The sequence below is a fragment of the Geotrypetes seraphini genome, chromosome 3 (genome assembly GCF_902459505.1).
Source record: "Geotrypetes seraphini chromosome 3, aGeoSer1.1, whole genome shotgun sequence".
NCBI lineage: Eukaryota > Metazoa > Chordata > Amphibia > Gymnophiona > Dermophiidae > Geotrypetes > Geotrypetes seraphini.
This window is the reverse complement of record NC_047086.1, coordinates 10705566-10732453: the sequence shown is the minus strand read 5'-3', so window position 1 is coordinate 10732453 and position 26888 is coordinate 10705566. Positions and strand designations below refer to the sequence as shown.

At 43.2% G+C, this 26888-nt stretch overlaps 1 protein-coding gene across 1 annotated transcript in view; it reads right to left on the bottom strand.

Moving 5' to 3' along the window:
* SCML4 (Scm polycomb group protein like 4) overlaps positions 1 to 26888 on the bottom strand; it is a 91089-nt gene that overhangs the window by 26985 nt on the left and 37216 nt on the right. The window contains exons 2-4 of the mRNA XM_033939698.1: positions 10275 to 10470; positions 7560 to 7689; positions 2533 to 2733 (exon numbers count right to left, since the gene is read on the bottom strand). Of these exons, the coding sequence (XP_033795589.1) occupies positions 2533 to 2733; positions 7560 to 7689; positions 10275 to 10430 (487 nt within the window). The 5' untranslated portion in view covers positions 10431 to 10470. The remainder of the gene's footprint in view (positions 1 to 2532; positions 2734 to 7559; positions 7690 to 10274; positions 10471 to 26888) is intronic.

Sequence of the window (26888 nt, the reverse complement as noted above, 5' to 3'; positions counted from 1 at the left end):
TTCTCTTTTTCTTTCTTTTTCTCTCTTTTTCTTTCTCTCTCTTTCTTTGTCTTTCTCTCTTTCTCTTTTTCTTTCTCTTTCTCTCTTTTTCTTTCTCTCTCTCTCTTTCTTTGTCTTTCTCTCGCTCTCTTTCTGTCTTTGTCTTTCTCTCTCTCTCTCTTTCTTTATCTTTCTCTCTCTCTTTCTTTCTTTCTCTCGCTCTCTCTTTGTCTTTTTCTTGCTCTCTTTTTTTGTCTTTGTCTTTCTCTCTCTGTGTCTTTCTCTCTCTCTCTCTTTGTCTTTGTTTTTTTCTCTCTCTCTCTCTCTTTCTTTGTCTTTCTCTCTCTCTCTCTCTCTCTTTATTTGTCTTTCTCTCTCTTTCTTTCTTTGTCTTTCTCTCTCTCTCTCTCTTTATTTGTCTTTCTCTCTCTTTCTTTCTTTGTCTTTCTCTCTCTCTCTCTCTTTATTTGTCTTTCTCTCTCTCTCTTTCTTTGTCTTTTTCTTTCTGTCTCTTTTTCTTTCTCTCTCTCATAGTAACATATAGTAGATGACGGCAGATAAAGACCCGAATGGTCCATCCAGTCTGCCCAACCTGATTCAATTTAAATTTTTTTTTAAATTTTTCTTCTTAGCTATTTCTGGCCAAGAATCCAAAGCTTTACCCGGTACTGTGCTTGGGTTCCAACTGCCGAAATCTCTGTTAAGACTTACTCCAGCCCATCTACACCCTCCCAGCCATTGAAGCCCTCCCCTGCCCATCCTCCTCCAAACGGCCATACACAGACACAGACCGTGCAAGTCTGCCCAGTAACTGGCCTAGTTCAATATTTAATATTATTTTCTGATTTTAGATCCTCTGTGTTCATCCCACGATTCTATGTTAAGTGCCACTAAATTTGGAGACACCTAGTTAAGTTCCGTGTGGAACTGAAAATCGATTAGTCGGCTAAATTGGCGCAGTAATTGACCACAGCATTAAAGTCTTGTTAAAAAAAATTAAAAATCAATCAAAAGTTCCGTGTAGAACTCAGAGCGGTCCCTATTGACGCCTAAGTTGAAATGCCTACCAGGGTCTAATAATGCCCACCTGAAAAGTAGGCGCGGAGGCATAATCTAACGGTTAGTGCAGCAGGATTTGATCCTGGCAAACTGAGTTCATTTCCCACTGCAACTCCTTGAGACCTTGGGCAAATCACTTAATCCTCCATTGCACCAGAAACAAAAAAAACTTAGATTTTGAGCCCACTAGGAACAGGTACCTGTACATAATGTGTACATCACTGCGCAAGTCAAGCAGCGCTATGACAATGAGTAGTAGCAGTAGTTAGGGTTGGAGAATAGACATGGTATGACTTAGGCACCACTAAATTAGGCCAGAAAATCCCTGGCCTAATACACTGGGGCCTAACACTAGGACACCTTCTGACGCCAAGTTGACGTAGGCGTCGATAGGTACAATTCTGTAACCATCGCCTAGTAGTTGATTGTCAACCGTGCCGTTTTATAGAATCAGGCCACAAATTTATTTAAACATTTATATCCCCCATATCCATATTTATAATTCAGATTAAACAAACACTTTACAACATACTAAAATCACATAACATACTTCAAACATCATAAAACGTACATCATGCAACTCCTTTAAAACATCAAAACAGAAACTATTAAAAAAAAAAAGGCAAAAACAGTTTCCGCATCACAAATCCTGAAAAGATGGGCTTTCAAACTCTTATGAAAAGACAAACTGAGTTAGGTGAAGAGTTCCATAATTGTGGGCCTACTACGCCAAAAACACGACGACTGGTGACCTTAAGTAGAGATCGAATAGAAGGAACAACCAGCAATTGCTTGGACTGAGATCGCAAAGAGCAGGCAGGTGCAAATGACTCCAACAATGGAGCCACTACTTTCGGTAGGGAATAATGTAAAGCTTTATGCACTAACGTCAGGATTTTAATCTGAATTCTCCACACTACAGCAAGCCAATGGAGCTCAACAAGCACAGGAGAAACATGCAGAGTACGGGGAATGCCACGAATCACTTGGGCCATCTGAAGATCTCTCAGTGATTTCTTTGGGAGTCCACACAATAAGACATTCCAATAATGTAGATGTGGCAAAACAAAGCATTGCATAACTTGACAAAAATTGGATGGAGAAAGGAAGTCACGTAATTTCAGTACCAATAAACGTGAAGGGTTGCCATGTTTCTTTGCTAGGTTGCCTAAAAATTTTGTCAGCAAAAACGATCATGTTCTCCATTATTGTATACTTACCAGTAGGGTTTTTAGAGGACTGTCTAGGCTCCCAGACAGACTTTTCAAAACCCGGCATTTGTCCAGGTTTTGGAAAGCCCTGACGAGCTCCGGCAGCATCTGGAGGTACTCTGAGCACGCATGGATGACGTCACACACATCTGCGCATGCTCCAGGCCCTGCAGACACGGCTGGAGCTCGTCAAGGAGGCCTTGAGGGGGTGGGGCTTGGGGTGGAATGAGGCAGGGTCACGTGTCTGGGGTTTCCCGAGGAAAAATACAGTAACCCTACTTACCAGAAACCACCTCTCCTCCATAGCCTTGCTTGACCAGTGAGAAAACAGACTTCTGCTGGTGGGCACAGTCGATGCACACCTGGACAGCCTGCTGCAACACCGTGGAGGGCCTCTCGGGCCCAAAATGGTCAGGCAACTGTTGCACCTTTTTCCGGTCCAGGTATGGCCCTGTGTTCGCCTGCTTGTTGACATAAATGCAAACTGCAAACACACAGAGAAGCGCAATTAGAAAAATGGCCTCCATAGTGGTAGGAATCGTGCTACTGGTTCCTTGACACTGTTACATGGAAGGAGCGGCCCAGTGGTCAGAGCTACAGCCTCAGGAATCTAAACGGGCTGCTTCGGGCCTTCTCCCGCCGGGGCATTTCTCTGCCGCATCACTGATGATGTCATCAGCAATGTGGCACAGCAAAGCCCCGGCGGTAGAAGGCCCGAAGCAGCCTGTTTAGATCGCTGGCGCAACGCTGCCGTTTGGAAGACGGTAATGGTATGTCAGTCTTGCAGTCGGCAGGGAGAGATGGAAGGGTTGGCGGGGGTTCGGCTGTGCGGCGAGCGGGGTAGGGGGGGTAGAAAGATGCTGTGGGTTTGTGATTGGGCATCGTTTCCCCGAAAATAAGACCTGGTGGGTTTTTGGGGTCCAAAATTAATATAAGACAGTGTCTTATTTTCAGGGAAACACGGTAATAGGTGGTTTATAAGTAAATAAATAAAAGGAAATCTTCTTGTCAGCTACCATAGAAAGGGTTACAATGTGAGGATTTCCTCCTGTCTCACATGAGCATGCAGCGGGGGATGGGGCGGGGCTAGGGCATAATGGTCAGGGATGGGTGGAACTAGGCGCAACCCTAACCATTGAGCAAGCCCAGAAAAATGCCCTGGGGCTACCTCAAGTTAGACTCCTGTGTGGGTCTAACCTGGCTCCAACTTCCCCCACCTGCTGCACTGAAAGCTGCCTCTTTGGACGACGTGGCCTGTCCTCTGCCACATCCTGGCCGTGGGAAGTTTAATGAGCGAAGCAGGACACAGCAGAGGAAAGGCCCCACCACCCAGAGAGGCAACTTTCATTACTCCCTCTGCTGGACTGGCAGGGAAGTTGAAGTGAGGCCAAATCTAGGCAGGTGCCTAGGGGGGGGGGAAGGGAGGATGCCAGACCCGGTTATAGGGAGGTAATGGAAAGATGCCTAAATGTCTGTGGGGAGCAGAGCGGGAGAGAGATGCCTAAATGTTTGAGGGGAGGCGATGGATTTTTTTTTTGGGGGGGGGGGTATAGCAGAGGGAAAAGAGAGAGAGAGAGACCTGGAGCAAAGGGGTGGGGGAAGAGAGGGGCAAAGGCAGGAGATGGGGGTGGAGCAAAGAGAAGAGACATTGAACCAAGGGAGAGATGTCAGACCACAAGGGAGGAAGAGGAATGAGCGACATGCAGAATGAAAGGAAGAGAGAAGCTGGATATAGGGAAGGACAGGGACCTAAGAGATGCTGATCATGGAGGGAGCATAGGGATAGGAGCACAGAGGCACAATATTGGACACAAGGAGAGGGAGAGGGAGATAGAGGGGAGATGCTGGACAGGATGAATGCTGGATATATAGAGAAAAAAATGTCAAAAGAGCAGAAAACCCTGGATAGAGTTAGGAGAAAAACCCTGAGAAAAGCAGATGAGAGACACTAGAACCAAATCAATGCTCAGAATTGTTTTCTGAATGTTCGTTGTAATATGTCAGCTTTGGGGACTGTGCATCCTCCCCCTCCGATTCATGGAGGCCTTTCTAAATTTTTCTGGCTAGGCCACTGCCTGAATGACTGGCCATGACTTATTGCTCTTATGTACCTTTTCACAGGATGGACGTAGATACATTTAACAGAAATGAGCATAAACATCACAATATGTTTGTGGACTGCAACTACCTCTCATTTCAAAGCGATTAAGAAAAGACTAGAAGACTTTACATTCAGTGAACTATAATCCCAGTCAGAAAAATTTATCAAATAGGTAAGTCTAGCAATTTTCTAAAAGCTTCATAAGAGTTAGGAGGATGTGTTATATTGCAAAATCCTTTTACAATAAGGAATGCAAAATGACGAGCGAGGCACTTTCTATCGGCAAATTTAAAGTGGTCAATACAGTGGTGTACCTAGGTTATGTGATGCCCGGGGCCAATCATTTTTTAACAACCCCCCCTACCCCTACCCCACTTTGTACTTTAAAAAAAACCAAAACAGTTAGTCCAGACCCAGCATGTTCTCACCCTTCTCTCCTGGCCGGTCCGATGCCACCTTTATCTTCCGTCATGCGGAAAAAAAACGCCGGCCTCGGCAGTGATTCAGTGACGTCCGCAGACTCCCCTTCCTGCTTTCCACCCGGGCGGAAACAGGAAGTTGCATCAATGGAGAAAGACCAGGCAGACGTGGAAAGCAGGAAGGAGAGCCGCAGGCAACGTCGCTGAATCACTGCTTAGGTCTGCAGTTTTTTCCGCTTGGCAGAAGGTAAAGGTGACATCGGACCAGCCAGGAGAGAAGGGTGAGAACATGCTGGGCCACGGGGACCACCCAGAGCATTGGGGTCAGGCTGTGAGAAGGGGAAGTTCCCAGACCATGACTCCAAGGCCAGGAACATCCCCCCTCCGCCCTGCCCTTGTACATCACTGGATCAATAAGATCATTAGGTGCAAGACTGCTCCAATCACTCAAGCTTTCAACGTCAAAGTCTGCAATGCTGTTCAACTCCTTGCGTCAAACAAAATCCAACAACTCTGCAGGGAGGGCACAGTCCATACAAAACAAAAAGGAACTGCAGACAACTGTACATGATGTAGGCAATGTTTATTTAAACAAACGCAGACCATCTTTTTACAGATCATAGGATCCGACACGGTCCGTGTTTCAACCAACTCGTCTTCATCAGGGGTCCCTAAGTATGGTGGTCGAAAAAAGTTCACAACAAATTCTTTAAAAGTCTGAGGAAAATGTCCTGTGATCTGGAAAAAGGTGGTCTGTTTGAGCCTACAATTAGTTTGTTCCTTTGTTTAAAGAAACATTGCCTGCAGTTTCTTTTTGTTCAACTCCTTGCGACAAGCCTCGCGCTTTATTCAGGCCTTCTTGCGAGGAGCTGAACAGCATCAGAGGCTTTATCCTGACTGTCCCAAGACGACATTGAATGTTCGAGCGTTTGGAACGCCATCGGTAGATGAACACACCACAGTGTACGTGTTCAGCAAAGTTGAAGGTTCATTCAATAAAACGCCGCTAGATTTTTTGCATAAAATGTCTTATCATTCTTTAGTGACAGGAGAATGTTTTCCTGTTCTTTTGTGGTTGTAACACACTGTATTAGTGGGGTTCTTGTTATAATAAACATATTGGAGCCTCTAGTGTTATTTCTGTACTGATTTATTGTTCTTTTTCAATAACCTAAAAGGTCGTTCTATCAATGTATCATTGCTGCGTGTGAAAACATAACATTTATAGCTATAACACCAAGAAATCTGTTCCATTAAGTAAAAATAATAGAAACATTTTATGAAAAACGGAGCTTTATATATTCAGTGGCTTTGAGCGACCCCAGGATGGGCTTTAAAAAAATATTTTCTGATCAAGCACAATCAAATTCATGGGAAAAACTTCAATTCAGGCAGTTTTTCCAACTGTAGGATTTTCTGGTCAACCCTAGTACGCATATAGGCATTTACATATTTAAGTGTGCACATACATTCATATACGCCACTCTTGTAATCATTTCTCTTAGCACCTAGGGCCAGATTCTGTATCGGACGCCCAGGGCAGGATTAATTCATCGAGGGCCCCTAGGCACCCAAGTACACTTGGCCCCCTGCCCCACCCCACCCCACCATGCGCCCAGGCGGAAACAGGAAGCTGCGTCAGAGGGAAGCTTTGGCCAAGCAGCACCGCTTGCACAATTACAGTTCCTGTTGCCTTTCTTGCCCACGTTGCTTGCTTGTCTTACTTTCCGTCGATGGGGAGGGGGCCGCGTTGCCAATCGATGCTGGAGGGGCCCGTCACCGTTTGGAAAAAAACAATGTTGATGCCCTCCTTCATCGGGCCCCCCTGACCATTTTGGGCCCTAGGCACGTGCCTACTTGGCCTATTGTTTAATCCTGCCCTGCGGACGCCTCCATTAGACAACGCTACCCACCCTAATGAAGGATACCTAGCGACGCCTAACTAGAATCCATGCATAACCTTTTTTTTTTGTTTGTTTTAAATTGGCGTGGTAATTGACCTTGTCAGTTTTCAGCCAATCAAATAATTATGAGTTTCATGCGGAACTCTTAGGACATCTAGTGTCGTCAATTCTGAGGTGCCCTCCAACGTTTAATGATGCCTACCTGAAAAGTAGGAGTGGTTACGGGCAGAGGAAAAAGCTTGGTTGACTTAAGTGTCACTAGGCCTCAAAACTAGGCATCGGTATATTAAAAGTATTGGCCAGTGGTGTAGTAAGGGCGGGATGTTCGCCCCAGACACTGTCTCGGTGGGGGCGCCGGCACATGTCCTCTCCGCCCCCCACTTCTTCCCCCCCCTGTATGCTCCTTCCCTTCCCCTGTACCTCTTTAATATTCCTGGCGTGAGCAGTAACCCCAATCTGCTGTTCACACCAGCGTCGGCTCTTCCTCTGACTTCACTTCCTGAACCCGCGCCTAGGATTTGATATCAGAAGAAGAGCCGACACTGGCACGAGCAGCAGGTTGGGGTTGATGCTCATGCCAGGAACATTAAAGAGGAACGGGGGAAGGGAAGGGGCGCGAGCTCACGGTAGAAGGAGGCGGGGATGGAACAGATGGGGGTGGGGGAGGGGTGCTACCGCCCCCCCCCCGGCACTCTCACCCTCGCTACCCCACTGGTACCGGCGCCTACCTCTAAGATGCCTAGCGATGCCTAGACGTTGTTAGGTGGGAGTGCCTAAAGGACGCCTAGCGGTTGGTTGACAACCGCGCGGAGAGGCGCTAGGCTCTATACAATGACTCCTTGGTGGTTTGTAGACTGAAGCTGCTTCTAGTTAAGAGACCGCCTACCTGTGAGAGCCTGGGGGGCCGCAGAGTTGGGTACAGTGGCTGCATCTTGGGGGATGGAACTGAGGTCCGGCTCTGGGGTGCTTCGTGGAGGAGAGATGGCCAACGGAGTCATGACCATACGGGACTTGAGCTGCAAAGCAACAACAGAGGGGGGGGGAAGTAAGAAGATATTGAAAACCCGTCTCGTGGTAAGTCAAGTCCACACCACAGATCGGTTCTGGGCTCTAACCCTCCCCATGTTTCCCTTCCAGTCTATGGAGTACCAAAGAGCTTTCCAAGTTTCATTAAAATTTGTTATCCCACTTATCAAATTTCTAAGCGGTTTTACAATAATAAAATTATAAAAAATGGGGGATATAGAAACATTCATCATTAACAAGACAACATAGAAGTTTACATGGACAATGTGAACTAACAATGATTACAAGAGGAAAGAAATACAATTTTATATAGGATAGGAAGACGTAGGAAGGGGGATTTTCATCTGTGATTGTCAGAAGTTATAAGTCAAATGTGTCTTTGAATAAAAAGCATCTATGGCAGGGGTGTCAAAGTCCCTCCTCAAGGGCCGCAATCCAGTTGGGTTTTCAGGATTTCCCCAATGAATATGCACGAGATCTATTTGCCTGCACTGCTTTCATTGTATGCTAATAGATCTCATGCATATTCATTGGGGAAACCCAATTGGATTGCAGCCCTCGAGGAGAAACTTTGACACCCCTGATCTATGGAAAATGTTGAAAATACACCCAGTGGCATGTAAGGGGAGGGACGGGGGTTGCACCGCTCCAGGCATCATCTTGGTGAGGTTGCTGGTGCTCTCCACTCCCCCCACACCACACTCATGTCCTCCCTTTCCCCCTCCCCATACCTCTTTAAATCTTCACCAGAGCGGGCCCAGGAAGTGATGTCAGAGGGAAAGCCAATGCCATTGCAAGCAGCTGCTCATGCTGATAGATGTTTGCAGAGGTACAGGGGGGAAGGGAGGGCGTGAGTATGATATGGGGGGGCGGGAAAGAAACGAGGAAAGGAGGGCATGGAGAGCACTACCAACCCTTGCTACGACACTGAACTCACCTATTTATGCCTTTGGGTGTCTTTTGATTCAAGTTTTAAGAGAATCTTTAGAAACACAGATAAATAAAGGCAGATAAAGACCGTGTGGCCTACCCAACCTGCCCATCCAAACCACCTACAATCCTTTCCTCTCTCAGAGATCCTAAGTACTTCTGCCAAGCTTTATCGAGTTCTGCTCCTGTTTTTCCGTCCGAATCGCCGAAGGCTGTTCCATCCATCCACCACCTTTTCCAACATTGCTCGTAAGTCTATCCACTTTGAGTCTCATCTTGTGCTAGAACTCACGTTCCACTGAAGCAGAGCTCCTCGGCCTGTATTCTTCATCCCTGAGGGATCTGAACTGACTGTTCAGCATTTGATGTGACAGAGTTACTGTGACCCTGTGACCTGCACAGCCCAATCCATCAAGCAACGTTACAGACAGAGCATCCTTAGCTCTGCTCAGCTCTTTTCACACCTCAGCTGCATTTAAGTGATCCCCAGGGTCTAACTGACACCACTGACCCGTCCTCTGCTATAAAACAACCCTTCCTAACAATTATTTCTCTCGATAATTAAATGAGTACTTAAACAGTTGAGATGTGATACAGCAGGAATGAGCATATGAACTAGGGCACGCACACACCCCTTGAAATAAAAGGAAGCGTGTTGAAAGTTTGCCCCAAATTGAGGGGCTCAAGTGATGCAGATTTCTTGGGATCAAAACCAAACAGCTCAGTAGCACATCAACAATGCATAATGTTATGCCCAAACTTGTGACCTTTAGCTACGCTTTGGATACCAGTTTTTATCTCGCTTCAATCGACACTTCTACAGCGCGTCTACCCGAGTGCACATATGCACAGTACCACTTTCAAAAGAACCGAAAAGAAGAGACAAAGCCTATAAGGGTAACAGGAGGCAGTGGAGATGTCACAACCACCAGCTGGATACAAGACTTTTATTTGAGAATAAGCCACAAGATGTGGGACTTTGGTTTTTACACATTTTAGTGGCTTATTCTCAAACAAAAGACTTGTATCCAACTAGTAGTTGAGACATCTCCACTGCCTCTTTTTGCCAGTACCACTTTCAAGCTAGACTCTTGATAAAGGCACAGATGCTGAAACACTGCCAGTGTCGAGTCTATTAAGCCATTGCGGCTTATTCATCAAGAAAGTGAACTCCCGTAATCTCTCGAGACCTAGACTGGAGCTCACGGCAGCCATTTCCTACGAGTGATCTGCACGGGGCAGGAGCGTAGGAAGATCGCTCCTGCCCCAAAAGCCTGCTAGATCACCAGATAAGGTCCGGGATGCTGGGCGGAAGGCGGGAGAGAGGAGGGGAATGTCCAGAATGCAGCTTTATTTTAAAAATTTTTTTAAAAAATCGTGAATAACCGAATCCACGAATACTGAATCCACAGATTCGGAGGGAGAAGTGTAGATTGTAAGCCACCTATGAAGGTATAACCATAGCGCGGGATAGTAAAACTTAAATAAACTTGGAAAACTAGGGACTGTAGATCCCCTTGTCCATAGATTTTGCTCAGTTGGTTTTCTCTCTTTGTGCTAACTTCTTGTGAAATAGCGTGAGGGCCTGTGTTAGACCGACACCATCGCAGAGGTAGAAAGAGCGGACTAAGGTGCCCCATCTTACCTTGTACCCGGGCTTACGGCCTCTCTTCTTTGGGATCTTGACTGCTGGGAGGGAACTGGCCGACGTGGAGTAGAGGTTGTGAACAGCCATTTTCATAGGGTTGGAGTGGATTGGAGGCCTCCCTCGCTTGCGTCCCGGGATTCTCGGAGACTGCATATCAGCAGCGTAGAGTCTCAGTGGCAGAGATGAGTAGATACTATGGGGAGGACACAAACAGAAAGCAAAAGCATTACATTTCAAGATTATTTGATGATCCATTTATTGGCTTATTGTTGACCCTTGATTTGGATTTATTCATTTTAAAAAGCGGTTTACAATTTCAGTACAACATTACAAATAAACAGTTCCATTCAATAAAATCCTATGACTTTTTGTATTTTACACTGCTTTAATACCTATGCCAACTGTGGTTTATCAAAAATAATAAATCTAATCCAATCCAATTAAACTATTGTTGAAGCAACTAAATTTTTTTTTTTTTTTTAATCTTTATTGATTTTCAAACTTTGACAGTGCAATACAATTAATTGAACATAAAATACTGCATAAAAACGCACTATTAACTACGCAAGTAATACATAAAACAATCATTTTCTCCCACCCTCCTCCCAATTATTAATACAATAAGACATATGATGTGATTACAATATTATAATTAAGTAATTTCAACCCTCAAAATACATTTCCCTCCCCCCACCCACCTACCCTGGATGTGTTAGGAAATCTAATAAAAGGAGAGATATATGACCCTTATTGCGAGGTAACAAATGTAGTCAATGGGCTCCACCTTTTAATAAATGAACTACTAAACCCCAAACATTCCACATTCATTCTCTCATATTTATATGTGGTACACACATTTGCCCACCAAAATGTGTAATTTATTGTTTCGTGGCTCTTCCAATTAATGTGTGACCATTTGAACAGCTATTCCAGTTTTTAAAAGTTTACTAAAATCAAAACGCAAAGAAACATTACGGAGCTCCGACATATGAAAATGCTCTTTTTCTAGTTTATCAAGTTTATTAGCAAATTTGATTGATCGCCTATTAGAATCACTAAGCGATGTACAAATCAAAAATAAAAGAGGTTCACATTTAACAATTTTATGACATAAACATACAAGAATTCGGGAAGGAATGGATGAAAGTTACAATTTTCAAGTAGAGTAGAAAAGGGAAAGAACAAAAGGAAAAGGGTGGTAAACCACAGCATTTTTAGCAAGACATATTCTGCTTTTAAATATTAAATGCATCTCTAAATAAATAAGATTTTAAAAGTTTTTAAAATGTTAAAATGTCTTTTTCATTACGAATATATTGTGGAAGGGCGTTCCACCATAGGGGACCCATCACAGAGACTATGTGAGCCCTTCTCGTGCCAATAATTTTTAGGGAAGGGACTGAAAGAAGGTTCTGACCAGTAGAGCGAAGTAAGCGTTGTGTGCTATGAGGTATTAAGAGTCTAGATATGAATTGGGGTTCCTCTGAAGCTAAAGTTTTAAAGATGAGCAGTGTTATTTTAAAAGTGATTCTATGGCTAATGGGGAGCCAATGAGAATCTATCAATAATGGTGAGACATGATCATATTTCCTGGCGTTATACGTTAATTTTATTGCAGTAGTTTGAATCAGTTGTAATCTCCTTAATTCTTTCTGTGAAATATTAAGAAAGAGAGCATTGCAATAATCGAGTTTTGAAATTACTAAAGAATGGATTAATATTTTAATAGAGTTAGGGTTCAAAATTTTGGATATTGATCTAATAAGACGTAGTTTGAAAAAGCATGATTTAACAGTAAGAGAAATATGATCATGGTAGGTAAGTTTTTCGTCGATTAATACACCAAGGATTTTAACTGAGGGAACTAGTTGTTGAATGTTTAACGACATCAAGAACTTCCCACTGAAAAAATATATTTTATCAGCTCACCACACAGGTGGACTGGACACGGTCAAATAATAATACAATTTGTAAACCCAACACAGCAACTTGAAACTAATGTGCAACGCCACAGGCCGCCAGTGCGATCAGTACGACACGAGTAAAATGAAGGCGTTCGCTAAGGCCTCTGGTTTTCAGGTCAGGTGGGTGCTTATATTTATGGGCAGCTGGAGAGCCAGTTATCCCAGGACTAGGGTTACCATATTAAAAAAAAAACAAAATCCAAAACCTCAGATAAATGACCTCACCCTGTTCCGCCTCCAGCCCTGTCTCTAGCCCCACCCCATTCTGTCCTCCAGCCCCGCCCCCAGAAAGCCTCCTCTCTTTGTGACGAGCTCTGGCTGCGTCTGGAGGGTCTGGAGCAAATGCCACAGAATACAGCTACTAGATTAATCTTCAGATTGAAAAAAAAAAAAAAGAAGAGATAAGATTACACCTGATTTACATAAATTACATTACTTTATAAATTCTACTGTATTCTATTTAAAATACGGCTTGGAAAAACTCCTGATTATATGCAACATCTCGTTAAATCTTCTAATAATCCATCTTTGAACCCAAGAAACAATGATACTTTTCGGTATCCAATCATTAGGAGCATTAGATACAACAGAACTTTTAACTCCATATCAAGCAGCAAAACGGTGGAAAGCATTACCAGCTAATATTAACCAGCAATCTCATTTTAAATGTTTCAAAAAAAGACCTATTTCATGAATTTGTTACTAATAATTCCGCTGCGAACTTCATGGAGGTATTGGTGGCATACAAATAAAAATTGTATTGTATTGTGGTACATTATCCGGACTTGCTCAGAGGCCTTCAGATGCGGCTGGAGCGTGTAGGGGCTTTCTAAAACCCGGACAAGAGGTAAAGCAATTCTAGATCTAGTTCTTAATGGAGCACATGAATTGGTGAGGGAGGTAATGGGGCCACTTGATAACAGTGATCATAACATGATCACAATGATATAACTCCTGGAATAAGTTTACATAGGAAATCCAGTACAACACCACTATAAACTTTAAAAAGGAGACTATGATAACATGAGGAGAATGGTAAAAAAGAAACTTAAAGGTGCAGCTGCAAAGGTCAAAAATATACTTCGGGCATGAATGTTATTTAAAAATTCCATCCTAGAAGCCCAGACTAGATATATTCCATATATTATAAAAGGAGGAAGGAAGACCAAAGGCAGCTAGCGTGGTTAACGAGTAAGGTGAAGGAAGCTATTAGAGCTAAAAGAGGATCCGACAGAAAATAATGCAAGGTGCTAATAAGGAAGGTGAAGAGAGAACTTGAAAAGAAGATTACATTGGAAGAAAAAATACACCATTAAAACTTTTTTAGGCATATTAAAAGCAAGAAGCCAAGAAGAGAATCGGTTGGCTTGCTAGATAACTGAGGGTTAATAGGGGTTCTCAGGGAATACAAGGCCATAGTGGAGAGATTAAATGAATTCTTTGCTTCGGTCTTCACTGAGAAAGTTGTGGGAGAGTTGCTGGTGCCAGAAATTGCATTCAATTCTGATGAATCAGAGAAATTCATACAAATCTCTGTAACAATGGATGATGTAATGGGTCAATTTGACAAATTGAACTGTAGCAAATCACCTGGACTGGATGTTATACATCCCGAGGGCTGATAGAATTGAAAAATGAACTTGCAGGGTTATTATTAGTAATTTGCAATTTTTCTTTAAAAACCAGCATAGCACCAGAAGACTGGAGGGTGGCCAATGTGACACTGATTTTTAAAAAGGGTTCCAGAGGTGATCTGGGAAATTACAGACCGGTGAGTCTGACATCAGTGCTGGGCAAAATGGTAGAGATTATTATAAAGAACAAAATGGCAGAATATATACATGAGTGTGGATTAATGAGAGAAAACCAACATGGATTTTAGTCAAGGGAAATTTTGCCTCCACAATCTACTTTATTTCTTTGAAGGGTTGAACAAACGAACATGTGGAAAAAGGTGAACTGGTTGATATTGTGTATTTGAATTTTCAAAAGGCATTTGACAAATTACCTCATTGAAGACTTCTGAGGAAATTAGAAAGTCATGGGATAGGAGGTAAGGTCCTTTTATGGACAGAGAACTGGCTGAAAGACAAAAAACAGAGAGTGGAGTTAAATGGTCAATATTCTCAATGAAGAAGGGTAAATTTTTTTGACTTTGAAATGAACAACTTTATAGCTAATCTGAGCTCCGCCTCCCTCTCCCCCCCCCCCCCTCGGCAGTCCACTGGGGAGAATCAACTGCCTGCTTTCTTTTAAAAACAAGCAGAGGGATCAGCCACCACTATCGGGAGACCATCGACCCGATCCTGCCGAGTATCTGTGCTCCACCCAATAACTACCTGCTTTTTATTTCCAAGCAGCGGGATCAGCCATCGCCACTACAGAGAGCCCATCGACCTGATCCTGCGATTAAGAACTGCCTGCCTGCATATGTAACTGCTAGGCATATGTTACCATCAGAGTCATACAATTGCTAGATGAAAATTTAACCACTAGATGTATGTGTAATTGGTGAAGTCTTGAATTAGGACTACTTAGGAATTTTTGAGGCATATGTTATCATCAGAGACACAAATAGCTGTTAAATGCATGACTAACTGATAGCTGCATGTGTAATTACTAGAGACTTGTCGTAGAACTGCTTAAGATCTATATCCCTTTGGACCACCTTCAAAACCTACACCCATCCAGTCAACAACCATACAAACAATAACTCAAGAATTTACAGGGAAACCATTACACTTCTGTGCTAGGAAGAAATACCATACCCCGCAAACATGAATCTCCTCCTGATTTTCCTGATCTGTCTGCTAATTGGCAACATCAAAGATGTTAACTACCTCCACCTCCACCCACAATCACAATCAATCAACTACTCGGATCTCTCACTTTTACACATCTCTATTCCACAAGAAAACATAACAAATCACATTACTGCTATCTCAAATAAAAGAAGACACCAACAAACCCTTAAAAAAAGAGTAAGGCAAGTAAAATCCATCAAAACCAATACCGCTACCAAACCTATCACACCCACATCTGTCCCCTGTGCATACCTTAATACTAGATCTGTCAAGATTAAAGCCTTCCTAATTAATGATTGGATCATTAACAAGCAAATAGCCTGCCTTTAACTAACTGAAACATGGTTACTATCAGAAGATGATCCAATAATAATTGACCTCCTACCAGACAATTATAAAATCCTTACGCTAAACCGCGTGGGAAAAAAAGGAGGAGGTCTAGCAATTATTCTTAAAGATGGATTTGAGTTCGAACTATTAGATTCCAAAATGAGTGACCAACTAGAAATTCTAGCCTGTAAAATTAGCAACCGTCATCTAGAAGAATCCCTATCATGCATATTATTCTACGTCCCACCAAAAAGCTGGCCAAAAGCAAAAAGACTTCTGTGCATTTGTCCTAAACAATTCACTCGGTTCTTCTTACAATATCATCGCAGGAGACATAAACTTACACCTAGATGAAGAGAACAATACAAACGCGAAAGAGTTAAAAAACTTTCTATCCCTACTCAATTACAACCTCCCTTTACCCACACAAACACATGAAAAGGCCATCAGTTAGATATGGTAGCCATGTCCACAAAGGACATCCCAAAGCCTGCCATCTCTATACGTAAAGCCGCGAGGAGAAGAGGAGCAGCGGAGAAGAAGCAGCCGGTGGGGAGAAGCCGGGAAGAGCCTGTAAAGGCAGGAGAGCGATATCAGCGGCGGCGGAGAGGAGCGGGTAGCAGTGAGAGGAAGCTCCGCCCACCCCCTCCGCATCATCAGCGTCATCGCCCCGACTCCCCCTTAACAGGAAGGGAGCCAACGGCGTGCGGCCGTTCGGCGTGCGGCGAAGGCGAGCGGCAAAGGCACTCGCCTTAGCGAGAGCGCCTTTGCGAAGGAGCCTTTGCGAAGGAGCCAGGAATTTAGGTCGCCCATAAGAAAGACCAAAGGTGTAAGTTACAAGTCTTTTCTTACCTAGCCACACAACAGGGAACACTTCTTGCACACCACACACCTAGAACAAGCACTCACCTAAAACACAGCAGCACAAGCAGACTCACTACTAACAGGAAGACAACAGAAAGTCGGGTCACACACAACCGACAGAAACAGAAGGGTCACAGACACCTCAGAAAGGAAGAAGGGAAATGATCGCCCACAGTACCCAGAAGATGGGCTTTCCAGTCTTCTGCACTGGCTGCAATATGTATGACTACCTCCCCTCGGGGACTAGGGCATACGTTTGCAGTCGGTGCAGAGAGCTGGATAGCCTGAAACAACAAGTTCGTATGCTGGAGGGAACAGTGAGAGAACTAGAAGAATTCCTCACCTTTAAAGAAGAACCCAGCAAACAGGAGAAGTTGCTTGTGACGGACAGTGCCAGTGCCAGCGAAGAGATCGAGGAACTTGAGAAATTCATCGAGGAAGCTCACCAGCAACGTGTGGAGGTCCCAGGGTTGGAGAGCTGTACCCGAACCACTGATGAAGAGTTGGAAGCGGAGGTTGGGGATGTGTCATAGAAGAAAGAAGACGTGACCTACACCATGGATGTGGACTTACGACCCCCAAGAAACCCTCGAATAGAGAAGATAGGGATCATCGTTGGAGATTCCATTATACGCAATGTAGACAGCCACATCGCAGGAGGAAGAGAAGACAGGATGGTCACCTGCCTGCCCGGAGCAAGAGTGAAGGATGTGGCCGGCAGGATCATCAGGATCATAGACAGCGCAGGAGGGGATGACACTGCTGTACTTATCCACGTGGGAACCAACGATGTGAGCGGACGGAAGTATGATAGGGAGGAAATGAAGAACCAGCTCCGCTCACTTGGAAGAAAACTGAAGGTCAGGGAGGTGACAGTGGCATTTTCTGAGATCCTCCCAGTACCGAGAGCAGATGCGAAGAAGCAAGATGAACTGCGAGACATCAACGCCTGGATGAGACGATGGTGCGAGGAAGAAGGCTTTGACTTCGTGCGCATCTGGACAGCGTTCTGGGGAAGGAGCAGGTACTATAGGAAGGACGGACTACACCTCACCAAAGAAGGGGCTAGAATATTGGCTGGAAACATGAAGAAGGTCATTGAGAAGACTTTAAACTGAAGATCAGGGGAGAGCGGACAGTCGACAACCGGTCGATGGCCCGGACAGCAGGCACTAAGGACATCTTCCCAGATAAAGGGAAAGAACTTGCAGCAAATGAGGGAGACAACAATGGAGCGCAAATAAAAGCCGTGAAAGACACAATAGGGACTGTGAAGCCCAGAAAGTCCAAGAAGGCAGCACAAAGGGAGCTTAAATGTTTGTACACGAATGCCAGAAGCCTAAGAAATAAAATGGGGGAGTTGGAGACACTAGCAAGACGCGAAGAAATAGATATCATTGGCATAACAGAAACATGGTGGAATGAGGAAAACGAATGGGATACAGTACTGCAGGGATACAAGCTTTACAGAAGAGACAGAACAGGACAGAAAGGGGGAGGCATTGCCCTATATGTCCAGGAAGGAGTAGAATCTACTGGAATAGGGAAGGCGGAGGAGAAAAAGAAACTGGAGTCCCTCTGGGTAAAAATCCCCAGAGAGAACGGAGCAGACACAAAAATAGGTCTCTACTATCGACCTCCAGGTCAGACGGAGGAAACAGACTCTGAGATGATAGAAGAAATAAGACAAGAATGTAGGACGGGAAATGTAACGATCATGGGAGACTTCAATTTCCCAGGAATAGACTGGAACCTAGTAACCTCAAGCTGCGGCAGGGAGATAAAGTTCCTGGAAATGGTGGGTGACTGCTTCCTGGAACAAATGGTAGGGGAACCGACAAGAGGAAACGCCACCTTGGACTTGGTCCTAAATGGCATAACTGGGCAAACAAAAGAAGTAGAAGTCACGGTCCCGCAGGGGACGAGCGATCACAGTATGATCTACTTTAAACTCGACATCGGAAAGGGGAAGCGAACCAAGACCCTAACCACAACATTTAACTTTAAAAAAGGAAGATATGACAACATGAGAGCCATGGTAAGAAAACGGATCAAAAAAAGGATAGCTGAAATCGAAACGGTAGAGCAAGCATGGTCCCTACTAAAAAATACTATCACCGAAGCACAGAATCTATACATTCCGCAGATAACCAAAGGAAGGAAAACTAAAGCCAAAAGAGAACCAGCTTGGCTAACCAAAGAGGTGAAGGATGCAGTTAGGGAAAAGAAGGACTCTTTTAAAAAATGGAAACGCGAGAATACAACTGAGGCTTGGAACAGTCACAAAGACGACCAGAAGAAGTGCCACAAGGCGGTGAGAGAAGCCAAAAGGGCCTATGAGGAAAAGATAGCCCAAGAGGCCAAAAACTTCAAACCCTTTTTTAGATATGTTAAGGGGAAAAAACCTGCAAAGGAGACAGTAGGCCCTCTCGACGACCAAGGAAGAAAAGGATACATCAAAGAAGACAAACAGATTGCAGACAGATTAAATTCCTTCTTTGCTTCTGTCTTTACCAAGGAAGATGCCACTTCAATACCCGAAACAGTGAAAGTTTTCAAGGGAGAAATAGAGGAGAGCCTCACCACAGTGAAGGTGGATCTGGACCAGATATACTATCAGATTGACAAACTAAAAAGTGACAAATCCCCTGGCCCAGATTGAATTCACCCGAGAGTATTAAAGGAACTAAAGGTGGAAATCGGAGAACTACTGCAATCCCTCGCTAACATTAGAACCGGACGGATACCAGAAGACTGGAAGATAGCGAACGTCATCCCAATCTTCAAAAAAGGATCAAGGGGAGAACCGGGAAACTATAGACCTGTGAGTCTCACATCGGTCCCTGGGAAAATGGTTGAAGCTTTGATTAAAGACAGCATAGTACAGCATCTAGATAACCATGACCTGCTGAAAGGTAGTCAGCATGGCTTCAGGAAAGGAAAGTCGTGCTTGACCAACTTACTTCAATTTTTTGAGGGAGTGAACAAACAAGTCGATAGCGGAGAACCGGTAGACGTAATATACTTGGACTTCCAGAAAGCGTTCGACAAAGTACCTCATGCGAGACTTTTCAAAAAACTACAAAGTCATGGAATAGAAGGGGCTATACTAAGATGGATAGGAAAATGGCTGGAAAACAGAAGACAGAGAGTGGGCATAAATGGGAAGTACTCATACTGGAAGAAAGTAACTAGCGGTGTGCCTCAGGGCTCAGTTCTTGGGCCTATTTTATTCAATATCTTCGTAAATGACCTGGAAGAAGAAACGACCAGTGTTATTGTCAGGTTTGCAGATGACACAAAGCTATGCCGGACAATCAGGTCACAAAAAGACAGCGAGGAACTTCAGAGAGATTTGAAGCAACTTGAGAGATGGGCAGAAAATTGGCAGATGAGTTTTAATGTGGAAAAATGCAAAGTGATGCACCTGGGCAGAAAAAACAAGGAGCATGAGTATAAACTGTTAGGTATAACATTGGGGAAGAGCGAACAAGAAAAAGACTTGGGGGTATTGATAGACAGGACCCTAAAGCCGTCGGCTCAATGCGCAGCGGCGGCAAAGAAAGCTAACAGGATGTTAGGCATGATAAAGAAGGGAATCACGAGTAGATCAAGGGAGGTCATAATGCCGCTTTATAGAGCAATGGTCAGACCACACTTGGAATACTGTGTCCAACACTGGTCTCCATACCTGAAAAAGGATATAACACTGCTGGAGAAGGTGCAGAGGCGAGCGACGAAGCTAGTAAAAGGTATGGAGAACCTGAGCTACAAGGATCGCCTCAGAAAACTGGGATTATTCACCCTTGAGAAGAGAAGACTGAGAGGGGATCTGATAGAGACTTTTAAATTGCTAAAAGGAATCGACAAAATGGAGCAAGCTCACTCACCAGCAGGGGGAAAGGATGGAGAGAAATAAATAGCTTTATTCACATTGGCGAATGTGACCCAGACTCGGACCAGAGGTCATGGCCTGAAGCTGAGAGGGGACACGGCCAGGACAAATGTCAGAAAGTTCTGCTTCACACAGCGAGTGGTGAACGCCTGGAACTCTCTCCCGAAAGAGATGGTGGAAGAAACTACCATTCTAGGATTTAAGGGAAAATTGGACGCACATCTTCTTGCAGGACACATTGAGGGATACGAGTGACTAATGTATGCGTCGGGGTACGCCTGGCTGAGCCTCCGCTTGTGCGGATCACTGGACTGGATGGACCCCAGGTCTGATCCGGTGCAGGCATTTCTTATGTTCTTATGTTCTTATGATCATTTTACTTATTATTTCAAGCTAATCTGGTCTTATTCTAAATCTAAAACATGCCCAATAATAAAAAGAGAACATCACACCAGAGGCTATATTAATCCAATAGATTTCTGGACACAATATGAATTGCAATCAGAGATAGAAGAAGGAATCGATTTCTGGGATCACTGGATGACAACCAGCACATCCATTTTAGATAAAATCGCCCCTATACGCAATAGCAAAAGCAATGCAAATAAATATAACAAATGGTTTGACACCAAACTTCTAAAACTGAAACAACTAGCTAGACGACTAGAAAGAACTTGGAAAAAAACAGGAGAACTAACAGACCGTAACAAATGGAGAGCTAACATAAAAATCTACAAACAAATGATAAAAGACAAACGTAAAGCATTCTACTCAATTAAAATCAACTCATCTTGTAATGGTTCACAAGGAATCAATCACACCCACACACAACTCTAAGTTACCCTCTGCAAATGACTTAGCACTACACTTTGATTCAAAAATTAAAAACCTTAGAATTCATTGTTCAACAAATGACCCTAGTGATCATCCGATACCTATCACCCAAGGAAATGATACACCGGCAGACATAATCTGGAGCTCCTTTCAAGATTTAGAGTGGAACAATTACAACAGACTATATAACAAATACTCTAAATCCTATTGCGTTCTGGACTCATACCCCCCAGAAATCATGAAAGCGGCACCTTTAGTATTTAAACTATCGTTGATGCAATATTTGGCTCATAACCTAAAAACTGGGAAGTTCCTCTCTAATAATGGTCACATAATAATAACCCCAATTCTAAAAAATAGAAAAGAATCTTCACCTATAATATCCAACTACAGACCAGTAGCATCCATTCCGTTTATTGTAAAAATTATGGAGGGATTGGTACACACCCAACTGATGGATTATCTAGATCAGTTCTCTCTCCTACATGAAACTCAATCCGGTTTTAGACTGTTATTCAGTACCGAGACAGTAATTGCGGCTATTTTAGATAATCTGCGCCTATTGTTTAGTAAGGGCCTTAATGCCCTGGTTATGCAATTCGATATGAGTTCTGCCTTTGATCTAGTAGACCACTGCAATGCCTAGACGCCATTGGTATCAGGGACGAGGTGCTGAATTGGTTCTGTGGCTTCCTTATGTCTCGCACTTAGCAAGTACATTTTAATTATGAACTTTCAGATACCTGGAGCAATTCATCCGGTGTACCACAAGGGTCTCCGCTATCTCCATTGCTCTTCAACGTCTACATGTCCTCACTAGGCACACAGCTAACCCAGTTAGGGATAAAACTATTTAGTTATGCAGATGATTTTACGATCATCATCCCATTCGTTAATTCTATCTCTGAAACTATTCCTAAAGCTTCAGAAGCCATAAACGTGATGGAGCACTGGATGACAACCTTTAGGCTCAAACTTAATTCAGAAAAGACAACTTTCTTTGTTGCTTCGCCACATCCGCTTGACACCAAATCACCACTATGTATCAATAATCTTAATTACCCTATCCAACCTACCATAAAGATACTAGGTGTAACTTTGGATCAGTGCCTAACCATGAGAGACCAGGTGGACTCCTTGATCAGAAAGGGATTTTTCACTCTCTGGAAACTCAGATCCATTAAAGCTTATTTCGATACAGCGGCATTCAGAACCCTAGTCCAATCCCTCGTACTGAGTCTACTTGACTACTGTAACATCGCCTATTTAGCAATTTCCCAAAAGAACATGCAGCGTTTACAACTGATGCAAAATGCAGCGGTCAAACTGATCTTTGGGCTGAGGAAGTTTGACCACATGACACCCTACTACCGACAGCTGCATTGGCTGCCAATGGAGGCGCGCGTAAAGTTTAAATTTGCCTGCTTCTGCTTCAAAGCACTACACGGACTTGCCCCTAAATATATAACTGACCTTTTCATCTTCTCAGCCAACAGACACAAGAGAAGCTCACATTCCAACTTCGTTTCCCCCCCAGTGAGAGGTTGTAAACTGAAAAAACACCATGAACATCTTCTCTCGCACCAAGCAACATCATGGGGTAAAGACCTAGAACAATTGCTTTCGCCCACTACTTATGAGGAATTTAGGAAACGTCTGAAAACACACCTGTTCCTAAAGTATCTAGACAACTGATCCTCTCTTCTCTCTCCCCTCTATAGCGATTAACTTGTTCTATTGATCACTCTCTCCTCAAAAATGGATTTCCTGTCCTATTAACCCTCTTTCTTCCTCCCCTCTTAAAGTCAATCGATTTGTACCTTTGCTTAATCTTTGTAAACCGCATAGAACTTCACGGTATTGCGATATATAAGCTGTTATTATTATTATTATTTTAACACAGTGATCATCAGTTTCCCATTCAAAGCATAGGAGGTGCAAGCCCTTTCAGACCATTGGATGTTGCAATCAGGCTCCTCCCATGTGATGTCATATGTTAGTAGTATAAAACTGGGCAGTTCAAAGCGGCGGCCATCTTTGCCATTTTGAGCGTTCATTCATTCGCCGAGTAAGTAGAAGTACAGAGAGGAGTATTCTGGCATTGGTCTTACTCTAACAGCGCTGTGTTTTGCATTATTTTCACAGGAGTCCACTGCCCTGACGCAGCTATATAGTGAAACGCCAGCTAGCTTTACGTTGGCAGGAACGGACCGCAGCAAAGAAAACAGAAGCTGAGCGATATAAGAACTCATAAGAACTCCCTGCCTAATTGAAGCTAAGTTCATTATCAGTTTTTTTGATATACATCATCTTAAAATTGGGCAGGAGGGGGAGAGTTTCCTATCTAGTCTCTTGTATAGTTAATCAATGGCAACACACGGGGATCTGAGGCCTCTCCTCTATAAAGAACTTTAAATGTGTGATCAGTGGAGATAAGTCTGATATGAGAAAACTTCATCACTGTTTCTAATTAAGAATTAGAAATTTGAATAAAAGGGAGGTATTTTTGTGGATAAATAATAGGGTTCCCCAGGGGTTTCTGCTGGGACCGCTGCTTTTTAACATATTTATTAATGATCTAGAGTTGAGAATAACTAGTGAGATAATAAAATTTGCTGATGACACAAAGTTGTTAAATCGCAAGAGGATTGTGAAAAATTGCAAGATGACCTTGTGAGACTGGAAGACTGGGCGTCAAAATGGAAGATGACATTTAATGTGAGCAAGTGCAAAGTGATGCATGTGGGAAAGAAGAACCCGACCTATAACTATGTGATGCTGGGTTCGGTGTTAGGAGTCACTGCCCAGGAAAAGGATCTGGATGTCATTGTTGAGGATACGTTGAAACCCTCAGCTCAATGTGTGGCGGCTGCTAAGAAAGCAAATAGAATGTTAGGAATTGGAATGGAAAACAAAGATGGAAATGTTGTAATGCGTTTGTATCGCTCTGTGGTACGGCCGCACCTCAAAATACCGTGTGTAATTCTGGTCGCCGTATCTCAAAAAAGATATAGTGGAATTAGAAAAGGTACAGAGAAGGGTGACAAAAATGATAAAAGGGATGGGACGACTTCCCTATGAGGAGAGGCTAAAGAGGTTAGGGCTCTTCAGTTTGGAGAAGAGACGGCTCAGGGGTGATATGATAGAGGTCTATAAAATACTGAGTGGAGTGGAAAGGGGAGATGTGAGTCGCTTGTTCACTCTTTCCATAAATACTAAGGACTAGGTGACATGCAATGAAGCTACTAAGTAGTAGATTTAAAACAAACCAGAGAAAATATTTCTTCACATAGTGTGTAATTAAACTTTGGAATTCATTGCCGGAAAATGTTGTGAAATCAGTTAGCTTAGCAGGGTTTAAAGAAGGTTTAGATAATTTCCTAAAAAGAGAAGTCCTAAGCCATGATTGAGATGGTTTGCAGAAATCCACTGCTTATTCCTAGGATAAGCAGCATAGAATCTGTTTTACTACTTGGGATCTAGCTAGGCTGGCCACTGTTGGAAACAGAATTTTGGACTTGATGGACCTACCAATTCTTATGATCTTATGTTTTAGATCTTTTGCATAGTCTTTGGGACTATAATACGAATATAATAGCCTTACTGGGTTGGACCAATGGTCCATGAAGCCCACTAGCCTGTTCTCATGGTGGCCAATCCAGGTCACTAGTACCTGGCCAAAACCCAAAGAGTAGCAACATTCCATACAGAATCTCAAGGAATAGCAAGATTCCGGAACCCCAAAGAGAAGCAACATTCCATGCGGAATCCCCAGAGTAGCAACATTCCATGCTACGATCCAGGGCAAGCAGTGGCTTCTCCCATGTCTGTCTCAATAATAGACTATGGAATTTCCTTTCTATTAAATTAACTGAAAGTAAAGTAGACAAGCTAATCTAATCAGGATTTCTTAATCGCACTTATCTAGTACAGGTTCTAGGCGATTTACAAAATAAGAGGCCCATAGAGCAACATGGGAAATTAGTTACATCATATTGTAGTGGAACAAGAGAAAGGTTACATTGTTGCAAGAGGGAATGTAGATGTATCACAATGGTCTGGATTATTTGATGTGCCAGTCTTCAGGTTCGATTAATGGCCATGAAATTGACCTTATATTGCTAAATAGGCCACTGGGAAATTGGAAGGCAGTACGACCCAAATTGTTTAATATATTGACTTATTATGTGGCAGTTTCTACCCATGGTGGGAAGAGTATTTCAAACATCTTAGGTCTTCTTTTTCAGATTGGTGACTCAGTTGTTGATCTTTCCTCACATCAATTACTGTCATGCTCTAGATCTGGGAATTTCTGCAAAGATGATCAATTGACTATGGCTAGAGTGATTTTTAGAGCTAGGAAATGTAATTCCCCTATTGATGAGGATGACAATCCAGGCAAGATTTCTTTTTTAAGTGGCTTGTTTCATTTTCAGTATGCTTTGAGGTTTTGTTGCATTCCCAAGCCCTTTTTTTTTTTTTTTTGCATCTAAACATTCATGGAATTGGCATTATTTGCTTGAATTCCATTCTGTTAAAGTTTTGATTCCTCTTTCCAATTCCAAGCATTTAAACTGTTCTGGAGTTTTTATCGTGCTTTCAAACCTGGGACCTGGGTTGGCTACTGTTGGAAACAGGATACTGGGCTTGATAGCTTTGGTCTGTCCCAGTATGGAAATTCTTATGTTCTTATATGAGCCAAGTATAGGACAATCAAGCCACTGTGACATCACTGATGAGGTTGGCTCTCAGGTATTATGACATCACTATCTCAGCTCTAGAATGCTGCTACTCTTTGGGTTTCTGTCAGGTACTTGGAACCTGGGTTGGCCACTGTTGGAAATAGGATACTGGTCTTGATGGACCTTCAGTCTGTCCCAGTATGGCAGTTCTTATGTGAGCCAAGTATAGGACAATCAAGCCACTGTGACATCACTGATGAGGTTGGCTCTCAGGTATTATGACATCACTATCTCAGCTCTAGAATGCTGCTACTCTTTGGGTTTCTGTCTGGTACTTGGGACCTGGGTTGGCCGCTGTTGGCTAAGGTTCTTTACAGCTGGATTATGATGTCATAAAACTTTATGGTTATAGAAGCACTGTAACATGATAGCAGATAAAGACCAAATGGCCCATCCACAGTAACCATTATCTTTTTCTCTCCCTGAGAGATCCCACGTGCCTATCCCAGGCCCTTTGGAATTCAGACACAGTCTCTGTCTCTACCACCTCTTCTGGGACACATGTATCTACCACACATTCGGTAAAAAAAGTATTTCCTCAAATTACTCTTGAGCCTATCACCTCTTAACTTCATCCTATGCCCTCTCATTGCAGAGTTTTCTTTCGCATGAGACTCAACTCATATACATTTATATTGCATAAGTATTTAAACGTCTCTCTAGAAACAATACTAACAATAACAATCTTAAATAAATTACTGCCGCAAAAAAATGTTGCAAAAATGTTATAAGCCAAGTGGTGGAACTATCCTTTCAAAAACCATTTAAGTAAAGTGGAGAAAAAAGCCTCAACTAGTTTTATTAAGACGGCAACCCAATGAGGTTTTAGCCGTTCTTAATCTGTATCATAGGCAAAAAAAACTCCACTACTTCTCTAAATGAAATCTTTCAAAATAGGAAAATATTTCACCACTGTGCACAGGGAACAGGAAAAAGAACCTTCAGGAAGATTACACTTATCTTCACAGCTGTTGATGGAAACCAGGATCGCGATCCAAAGACGCAACGATCATACTGCGGTCACATTTCCGTCATTGAAGTGAAGACAAGGAACCGATGTCCAGATCCAACATGGCACTTGTTTCACCAACGAATGGCTGCTTCAGGGAATTCCCTCCTATTCCGTCCACAATCTGGCTTCACAATGGTGCCTGACTTGTAGCTCCCGATATCATGAC